General features: G+C 40.0%; 1 protein-coding gene across 1 annotated transcript in view; it reads left to right on the forward strand.

Annotated features, from left to right (window-relative positions):
• The window catches only part of LOC138282912 (latent-transforming growth factor beta-binding protein 4-like), a 269,263-nt gene extending 261,164 nt beyond the window's left edge, over nucleotides 1-8,099 (forward strand). The window contains exon 22 of the mRNA XM_069220935.1: nucleotides 7,066-8,099. Within this exon, the coding sequence (XP_069077036.1) occupies nucleotides 7,066-7,153 (88 nt within the window). The 3' untranslated portion in view covers nucleotides 7,154-8,099. The remainder of the gene's footprint in view (nucleotides 1-7,065) is intronic.
• Nucleotides 8,100-10,679: the final 2,580 nt, after the last annotated feature.

Below are 10,679 nucleotides of genomic sequence, written 5' to 3' on the forward strand. Positions count from 1 at the left end.
TGTGTGAGGGGTCCCTAGGGTGGCATAAGACATGCTGCAGCCCTTAGAGACCTTCCCTGGCATCAGGGCCCTTGGTACCAGGGGTACCAGTTACAAGGGACTTACCTGGGTGCCAGGGTTGTGCCAATTGTGGAGAAAATGGTACATTTTAGGTGAAAGAACACTGGTGCTGGGGCCTGGTTAGCAGGGTCCCAGCACACTTCTCAGTCAAGTCAGCATCAGTATCAGGCAAAAAGTGGGGGGTAACTGCAACAGGGAGCCATTTCCTTACAGTTACCGTTCGGGATAACAACAGCCCCAAGGGTATTCACAAAATGCCTTGCAGTAGTAGCCGCTCACATAAGGAGACAGCACATGCACGTATTCCCATACTTAGACGACTGGCTAATAAAAACCAGCACTCAACAACAGTGTCTTCTTCACACGCAATACGTTATAGAAACTCTACACAAACTAGGGTTTTCTATAAATTACCAAAAATCACATCTGCAGCCATTCCAAATACAACAATAATTGGGAGCAACACTCAACGCACAAAAAGCGATTGCCACGCCAAGTCCACAAAGAGTACAAGCGTTCCAAAATATAACATCAAACATACAGCCAAACCAACACTACCAGGTAAGGTTTGTAATGAAACTTCTAGGCATGATGTCTTCATGCATAGCCATTGTCCCAAACGCAAGACTACACATGCGGCCCTTACAACAGTGGCTAGCAAAACAATGGACACAAGCACAGGGTCAACTCCAAGATCTAGTGTTGATAGACCACCAGACACACTTCTCGCTTCAATCGTGGAACCCTATAAATTTAAACCAAGGGCGGCCATTCCAAGACCCAGTGCCTCAAGTTGTGATCACAACAGATGCTTCCATGATGGGGTGGGGAGCACACCTCAACAAGCACAGCATACAGGGACAATGGGACAATCAACAACAACAACTCCACATAAATTATTTAGAACTGTTGGCAGTGTTTCTAGCATTAAAAACATTTCAAGCACTAATAGCCCACAAACACATTCTTGTCAAAACCGACAACATGACAACAATGTATTATCTCAACAAACAAGGAGGGACACACTCACCACAACTGTGTCTCTTAGCCCAAAAAATGTGGCATTGGGCAATTCACAATCACATTCGCCTAATAGCACAATACATCCCAGTCATTCAGAACCAGTTGGCCGACAATCTTAGTCGAGATCACCAGCAAACACACAAATGGGAAATTCATCCCCAGATCCTACAGGATTACTGTCTACGCTGGGGAACACCGAAAATAGACCTATTTGCAACAAAAGAAAACGCAAAATGCCAAAACTTCGCGTCCAGGTACCCACACCCTCAATCCAAGGGCAATGCGTTATGGATCAGTTGGTCAGGGATATTTGCTTACGCTTTTCCCCCTCTCCCACTCATTCCTTATCTGGTAAACAAACTAAGCCAAAACAAACTCAAACTAATTCTCATAGCACCAACCTGGGCTCGCCAACCGTGGTACACAACACTGTTGGACCTATCTGTAGTACCTCACATCAAATTACCAAACAGACCAGATCTGTTAACTCAACACAAACAACAGATCAGACACCTGAATCCAGCATCGCTCAATCTAGCAATCTGGCTCCTGAAGTCTTAGAATTTGGGCACTTAGACCTTACACAAGAATGTATGGAGGTCATTAAACAAGCTAGAAAACCTATGACAAGACATTGTTACGCAAAAAAATTGAAAAGATTTGTTCATTATTGCCACAATAATCAAATTCAACCACTACATGCTTCCGCAAAGGACATTGTAAGCTACTTATTACACTTACAAAAGTCTAAGCTAGCATTCTCTTCAATTAAAATACATCTCACAGCAATATCTGCCTATCTGCAGATTACACATTCAACATCGCTTTTTAGAATCCCAGTCATAAAAGCTTTTATGGAGGGATTAAAAAGAATCATACCCCCAAGGACACCACCAGTACCTTCGTAGAGCCTTAATATTGTATTAACACGACTCATGGGACCACCATTCGAACCCATGCACTCTTGTGAAATGCAATACTTAACTTGGAAAGTAGCCTTTCTAATAGCTATCACATCACTTAGAAGAGTAAGGGAGATACAAGCATTTACTATACAAGAACCCTTTATAGAAATACATAAACATAAAGTGGTTCTCCGTACAAATCCCAAATTCCTACCAAAGGTTATATCACCAATCCACCTAAATCAAACAGTGGAACTCCCAGTCTTCTTTCCACAACCAGACTCAATAGCCGAAAGAGCCTTACATACATTAGACATAAAAAGAGCACTAATGAATTACATTGACAGAACAAAACAATTTCGTAAAACAAAACAATTGTTCGTTGCCTTCCAAAAACCTCATGCAGGTAATCCTATATCCAAACAAGGCATTGCCAGATGGATAGTAAAATGTTAGAAAAGCAAGGCTCCAAAAATGGAGAGGGTCCAAAATACTATTCTCCTGTGTAAATGCCTAATTCAGCAGATAGGGGACTCGACCAGAGGACAGGGACCCAAGCGTCCTCTAAAATAGAGTATACACCATCAAAGAGAGGTAAAGTCCCACTCAAAAATTCTTTAAGCAAACAGATTCAAAGTTTATTGCATTGTTTTAACAATAATTGTTTTGCTTCCAAGTGTTCAAAAGAAAAAGTCACTTCTTATCCTTTAGTAAAAGCAACATCCAAAATAATAGCACGAGAAGAAAGGAAGAGAAGCAGCCAACACGTGTTTCGCCCCCTCTGGCATTATAAGCCGGAGCTTTCTCAAGGCTGAAAAGCAAAGGAAAAACTTATTGATAATATTGGTGAAAAAGTATTGGTGAAAAAGTATCGATAAAAATTCAAAGGTCACCGAAATGTGAACAAGAAGGCAGAATATTCTGCGAAAAGAGTCACCACTATTTGTGTGATAGATGAAACCGATACAAAGGCGCAGGTCATATGTGAATAATTTCAAAACCACTAAGGTAGTTGGTAAGATAAGATAAGCTATCTGATGCCTAGATCCCAAGGAGAAAAGGAAAAAGGAAAGAGAGAAAGAAAAGAAAAAGGAAAAAAGAAAAAAAGGAAAAAAGGAGAAAAGGAAAAAAGCCAGTGCTGGGAACAATATACCATAAGGCTAGTTAATAAAACACTTAAATAAAAAATCAAAAGGTAATTAGATTAAACAGGATGTATCATAAAAATGTGCATACATTGATAATATAAATTGATTACATTACATGACAACTATGTGACAATTATTTAGAGCATATTGTATTTTTAGTCGTAATACTCATATTAGTAGTCATAGTGTGATTGATTAGGCACACAAGTTAAATTTTAAGCCATTGGGGCTCATCTAAGATGTTAATAAGGTTCATGGGTCACAGATGCTACCTTACAAACAATAATGTAAGTTGGTTAATTGAAGAGATCCAGTGGGACAAAAAGACAGAGTCTCCGTACGTAACAGAGACCACTCTTTACCTTAAAATTCTATTGTAGTCGGAAAAGCCCGACTCTCATAGTCGTGAGACCAGACAGTAACCGGGACAAACGCGTTAAGCGTCGCGCTCCCAATAAACAGAACTTATTATCGGTTAGGAAAGTCCGACTGTTGTCATAGTGACCATTAGTAGAGAAAGGGGAAGAACTCCTTACCTTAAGCTTCTATTAACGTCGGAAAAGCCGACTCTCATAAACGAGAGGCCATTCAGAACCGGGACGGGCGCGTTAAGCGTCACGCTCCAAATGAACTTTTATCGGTTGCAAAAATCCTAGCGTCTTTCTGTTTCCGGATAGAAACAAACGACAGACTATTGTCATTGTGAACATTAAGAAAGAAAGAGGAAGAAGGTGGCCGCCATTTTAGCACGGTACATTTAGTCAAAGAAAACAATCATGAAGAACTTGTTGTTGTGAACACGAAAGGTATATACACATCGTTGCTACGTCAAGTTTTATAACCGGCACATCACCTGATATTGCAGCAAGATAAAAAGAATGGGGCAAAGTTAAAGAGCGGGAAAAGAGAATGTAAACCAAAAATAAAACGGAAAGTCAGACTAGAGATATGGTTCAAATTATTAAGTGCTTAAATGAAACTGATAGCCAAAAGTATAGATATAAGGGAAAGAGGGAGTAAAAGTAAAAAAATAAAGAAAATAACAGTGAAAAGAAAAGAAATAGCTGAAGGAAATTATATCTGGAACAATATTAAGAAATGTTTTAAATTCTAGGCGACAATTGCCTAACAAAATACAAGCACTGGCTGTTTTAATATCATGACAAAGAACTCTGTATAATTATGAAACTAAAAGACAGCCTTTTCTCTACAGTAACCAAAAATACCATTCATGATCTTTGTTGAAACCTGTGTTAACTGTGTCGTATTTGATAATAAGGCGACTTTCTTCTTGACGTAGTCGCAATGCCCTGTTACCGCCTCGTGGGGAGGGTGAAATACGTTGTAAACCACTGAAAGTAAAAGGTACAGTGTTGTGAGTGACAGTTATTAAAATGTTCAACCAGTGGAGCTTGAGTGTCAGATTTTTGTATATTCCGAAAATGTTCCTGGATTCGAGTTTTTAATGGGCAAATCGTACTGCCAGTGTAGGTTAAATTACAGGGACACCAGTAGATAGTAAACACTAAAATGTATTCAAACTTGTATTCAAACTTGCTATATTAAAGCAAAAAGAGATTTACCTATTGCACCAAGAGCACATTCCACTAGGAAAAAAGGCGCTACTATGGCTTTTCTGGGAAATATACCTATGACAGAAATTTGTAAGGCAGCCACCTGGTCTACGCCTCATACATTCACGAAGCATTACTGTGTAGATGTGCTAACGACAAAACAAGCCACAGTAGGGCAGGCTGTTTTAAGAACATTATTTCAAACAACGTCAACTCCTACAGGCTAAGCAACAGCTTTTGGGGAGATTACTGCTTATTAGTCTATGCACAGCATGTGTATCTGCAGCTACACATGCCATCGAATGGAAAATGTCACTTACCCAGTGTACATCTGTTCGTGGCATGAGACGCTGCAGATTCACATGCGCCCTCCAACCTCCCCGGGAGCCTGTAGCTGTTAGAAGTTGGATTAAAACTGTAAATCTGTAAATAAATATTATATTAATACACATTATGTACATACATACCTACTCCATTGCATGGGCACATTTAGTATATTCACAACTCCTACCTCACCCTCTGCGGGTAAAACAATCTAAGATGGAGTCGACACCCATGCGCAATGGAGCCGAAAGGGAGGAGTCACTCGGTCTCGTGACTCGAAAAGACTTCTTTGAAGAAAAACAACTTGTAACACTCCGAGCACAACACTAGATGGCAGGATAATGCACAGCATGTGAATCTGCAGCGTCTCATGCCACGAACAGATGTACACTGGGTAAGTGACATTTTCCATACATGTCATCTGGTCTGGCGTATGATGGATCACTGAGATATGTCAGTAACATGCCAGAATGTGCGGAGCAGAGAAACACCCATCTAGTTTGTGTTCATCATCTAGCACCATTTTCGGTACACCGATAATTAACATTAAACATAATAGGTATTTGTATTTTGTCACTGGCCCGTTCCCCAAAAGACATACAAATACGCATAACACAGAACACACAGTAAAGCTATTTTCAATGTTACTACTTTTAAACCATTTCTAAAGCAGCAAAGTGCAAAGCATTACAAAAGAACTATTTTTGGTAAAACTACTGGAAGGGTTAAAACACAAGGTAGCCCATTGGCATGTGAGCAAAAGGCAGAAGGTTTCGGATGATGAAATAAATCTTTTACTTATCTACGTGGTAAAGTAAGAAAGCCGCCCATGCAATAGAATAAGAAAGCTTTTGCTCCGGCAGAATTTACTTTGACAAAAGCATTGATGATGTGTTATTAATTGGACATTTTTATTTGTTTCTATGTAATAATAATAAGCTTACTAATATATAATTGGCAGCATTCAAAATTAAAGCCATTTTACCAAATAAAGTGCTGCAAAAAATGCAGTTGTGTGCCACAAAATTTTAACTTTGGTGCGGCAATATTTGCTAATCCATGCCCCATAATCCTGGGAGTCTGACTAACGCCTTCTTGAAGCAGGCTATAATAAGGGGACATTTTTTTATTTCTAAAAAACATGCATTGCTTGTGAGCTGAAGTGCACAGCACACATCCAGTGTGTAGAATCCTTCTATGTATGTCTAGACATAGGACTCTATACTGGAAGCATATGCTTCCAGTACAAACCTTACGCTACACAGTGCACACTGACCTCTGCAAGGCTGTGCATGGCACAAGGCAGCCCTTCAGGGTGCCAGCCCAGGGAGTGCCAGGCAGCCTGCCAGTCTTAATAGGCATACGGCTGTACAGTGTTTTTCCTCTTTCACAATGCAGCTAATTTGGTTGTTGCACTGCGTTGCGTTAAAATATAGCAAATCTGGTCCAAAATGTACATTGAAGCATTACTACCCGACCATATGTATATGCATGAGTGTACCTCTGTGTTAATAGTAAAAACTGAAGATGTGCCAGTCATATCTATTTCTTAAATGTCATATGTTGACGTTGGCAGCAGTGGTCTCTCGTGGCCTCTCAGTAAAGTCAGTTACATTGATTGTAATTGAATAGTACATGAAACGCCAGTCGCCCTCTTAAAATAAGTTGAAAAATCCGTTTCATACAGAGCCGTGCACAAAGGAATATTATGGAAAGATGAGAAGCAGGAGAGATATAGTAGTAAGTAAACTAAAGTGGATGAGCAAGCCAAACATAAATGACACAATGATATAAAGGGCTGATATGTACAGGATTATGCTCAATGAAGTCTTGTTAAAATTTCAATACTCAGATGTGAAGTGCATTGCCTGGAGTCCATCTTTGGATAGCGTGTGTATATGTAAATATGTCCCACACATAATTCAGTACAGTGCGCCGGCTTATGCCTCAATGTAAAAGCCTATGTACTACCATATTACCTGATTGTGGCAGCTATTGGACTGATGCCTGCTCCTTTCTCTCTTCCTTAAGAATTAACCAGGTGCGTGTGTATGTCCAGGCCTACATGGTGGGCTACAAGATCCAGTGCCCCACCAAGACTGAGAGGAAGCAGCCGTAACAGCAGGGTCTCCTTTGGTGCCTTCCTCAGCCCACAGCGCCACCCTCCACCCAATTGTCCTGACTTCAAACAGAAACTTGGTAAAGGAGATACGTTGCCATAACAGCAAGATGGCTGTGGGCTGGAGAAACCCCTAAAGACAGAATTGGTCCAGTCTAAGTGGCACCGCCCCTCTCTGCTATCCAATCAGGTTACTTTTGCATCACCATCAGCTTGGAAGAGAATCCACATGGAAGACTAACCTGAAAGCGTCAGATATAGACTGACAGCAAGAGAATCGCCCATATTCACACGCGTTCAGGTCAATCACTTCATAAGGATTATTTATATATTTGTAACCAGTCCACGTTAATAAAACTTCGTACTTAAACTTATAATGGGGCGGGGTAGGGGTGTCCTCTTGTTGTTACGTTCTTGAGTGGGTACCGTTTATGGTCTTTGAATCGCATTATATTATCTGCTGCAAGAGATGCATTATTTAAGGTTTCCACACCACTTTTATGTCAAATCCACCTTTTTACTTGCTTATCCTTTTGTGCTCGGTTACATAAAATTCCACAGTTCAACATCACACAAAAACATTTTTAAATGGTTGAACCAATTAAGGCAGACATCTCGCAAACCTATATGCCACAGAGAAGTGTCTTTGGGTGTTTGGTGTAAGGTTCTGTAGACATTTTTTAAGTAGTTCCGAACAATGCTGTTTTTATACTGGCGTAGTTACCGCTTCTGTCAACAGTCATTTGATATTTAATGAAAGCTGTTTTTCAACTTCGTATCCCGTCATAAGTCACAATACCTTGTAATATAATGATGTATGAAGGAAGGTCAGTTAACTAACATATTACACATGGAAAGACACTGGAAGCATTTTGACACATAAAAATATAGTAGCAATGTTTTTGAACATTTATATATATTAAAAACGTTTTAGAGAACGAAGAAACTGGAAATTATTTGCAAAATACCTAATAAGAAAACTGATGTATTTCATAAATTACATATACATTGGAAATGTAAATTATGATACAGTTAATTTCCAGAGCAATGTTATTGTTTTACGGTTCTAGTTTCACGTTTCCTGGATTTGTACCTTGGACCACTTGCAGCATTTTTTATGAGCATGATCTGCATGTGTTTGTGTCTGGTGGTCCAGCCTGATAACATCAAAAACCTAAAAAGAAATTGAGGGCCAGAATTATTCTTTCACGCAGTGCAACGCAGCAAGCCGCCTTGCTGCGTGAAAGAGCACGTATGTGCCGTTTTTACCATTACATGGCTCATTCCTGTCCTTTGCCAGCTCTCACGTATTTTTAGCTGCCTGGTGCCAACATAGACACTCTGGTTCAAGGTGCAAGGGTGCCTGCATTGTAAGGAACACCTTCCTGCACAAAAACAGTCCTGAAAGGCATTTTCCTTTTTCTATGTGGGCTATGAGGCGATATTTCTCCTCATTATGCCTCACCTGAGGCGGCGTAGCATTTTGATGCATTCCCAGGTATACCACTAATAGTAAATCTAGGAATGTGCCTAAATGAATGTGTGTATGTGTGGGAACACCCACGGTCCACCCGTGGAACACCTCCCTGCAGTAGAGTAACACAAGGCATCGATTTGCGCTGCCTCATGTTACACTAGATTTATCAAACCATGTAGGGCCACGCAAGGCGGCCTTGCATGACTTGATAAATCTCACTTAGGTTTTGCGTCATCCTTGCGTGGCACAAGGGTGATGCAAAACCTTGATAAATCTGGCCCTCAGCGACCATATTTGTGATGTACTCTTATGGTCATACCATAAAAAGTAAGGAAAACTATATAGGATTATCATGTTATCCTAACGCCACATAAATGTACATGACTGCTGCATCATATGACATCAAATGTTGCATTGTCCTTGCCATCATTAATAGCATCACATACGTTAGACTTCACTGTGGATTGGTCTGAATTTAATAAGAGCCAACATTACATTACATACAGTATATTGTGCCTAGTTATGTTATGACCAAGCATTTGTTGCATCAGGCTACCAAACACAGTCTCTCTTATGGACCAGTTCGATAATATTTAAACTTCAGAGTTGTAGCAGTGGGTTTGATTTACCACACATCCCAAAGGCTGTAGTAGAAACTATAACAAGGGTAGTAACATGGATAATCAAGTAATCAGGTGCTTCCTCAGACGGTACCGTACTACTAGAAGGGTGAAGCAGAGTGTGAGGGAATGTCTTGCTCACAATACTAACAGATTGTCTGGAGCACAACATAAAAGTATACAAAGAAAGTACTAATGGTAAAGATAAGGCAAACAATCAGAGTTGTGATGAAGTCCTGTTTTAGAATATTTGGTGCAAAATGTATTCCTTTGTTGTATTTACAGAAGTTAAAGAGTTTGTGATAACGTACAATTATTTACAAAATCTTGATTTTATCTCCAAGTATGGTGCATACATATATACATATATATATTCACTGGAAAAAAACAAAGGTTACAGGGATGCTCTAGTTAGGTTCTGAACTTACTCACACAAAACCATAGAAATTCAGCAGTTATAGTTAGTTATTTCAAGTACCTATAACTCGCACCCCCGCCATGCACAGTTTTCTGTTCAGTAATTTCACTGCTAATCTTTCATTGATATTTTTAATGACGTTATAAAAGTTGTCATGAATGCTTTAACATCTGGGGTAATTAGCAGTGCATGGCTAGGGCGCAAGTTATAGTTAACTTAGGGCACATGTTGTAATTACTTGAAATAACTGTAACTATAACTGCTGAATTTCTATGGTTTTGTGTGAGTAAATTCTGAACCTAACTATAATGTCCCTGTAACCTTTGTTTTTTTCAGTGAATTTCTATGTTTTTTAACGTAAATTAGCTCTAATTACTTTAAGTTAATCCAGTTACCGTCACGGACAGCCACAGAGGTTGGCCGCAGGCCCTAGCCTAGGGCCAGGTCCTGCGACCAACCCCCATATCCACCCAACCCTGCGCCACTTAGAATGAGAAATGTTTGACAAACTGGAAAAAAAAATGCCTTTGAGAAGTACAAATAGTGAGATCACCTTTCGGTACCTTAAATATTTATAAGTTGAAAAGAACTTAAAGCAGGGAAACAACCACTGACACACCTAAACTGGAACCCTTGATCTTCAGTGTAAAGATCAGAGACCTTAACCACTAGGCCATCTGTGACTCCTTGCTATGCAGTGTCCAGGCCTGTCTATGACATTTAATCCAAAGATTTTGATGGGAAAAATACATAAATATTCCATCACTAGGAATGTTTAACATTCAAAACACGAGTAAATAAACAGACACACTGCAATGAGATACCAGGATTTAAACCTTCAGTCTACTGAGTGACAGTCCAGGAGCTTTAGCAGTAAGCCAGAGATGATGCTTTTGGGATGGAAGAGAGAAAGAGTGTGACAGGACCGCAAGGGAGACTGAAGGCCCCTGTGGTCCTAGCCAGTTGCCCGCGTCCTGAATTTGCGTGCAAGGAAAAAGATGAAAATTCCGC

This window comes from Pleurodeles waltl, chromosome 2_2 (genome assembly GCF_031143425.1).
Source record: "Pleurodeles waltl isolate 20211129_DDA chromosome 2_2, aPleWal1.hap1.20221129, whole genome shotgun sequence".
Taxonomy (NCBI): domain Eukaryota; kingdom Metazoa; phylum Chordata; class Amphibia; order Caudata; family Salamandridae; genus Pleurodeles; species Pleurodeles waltl.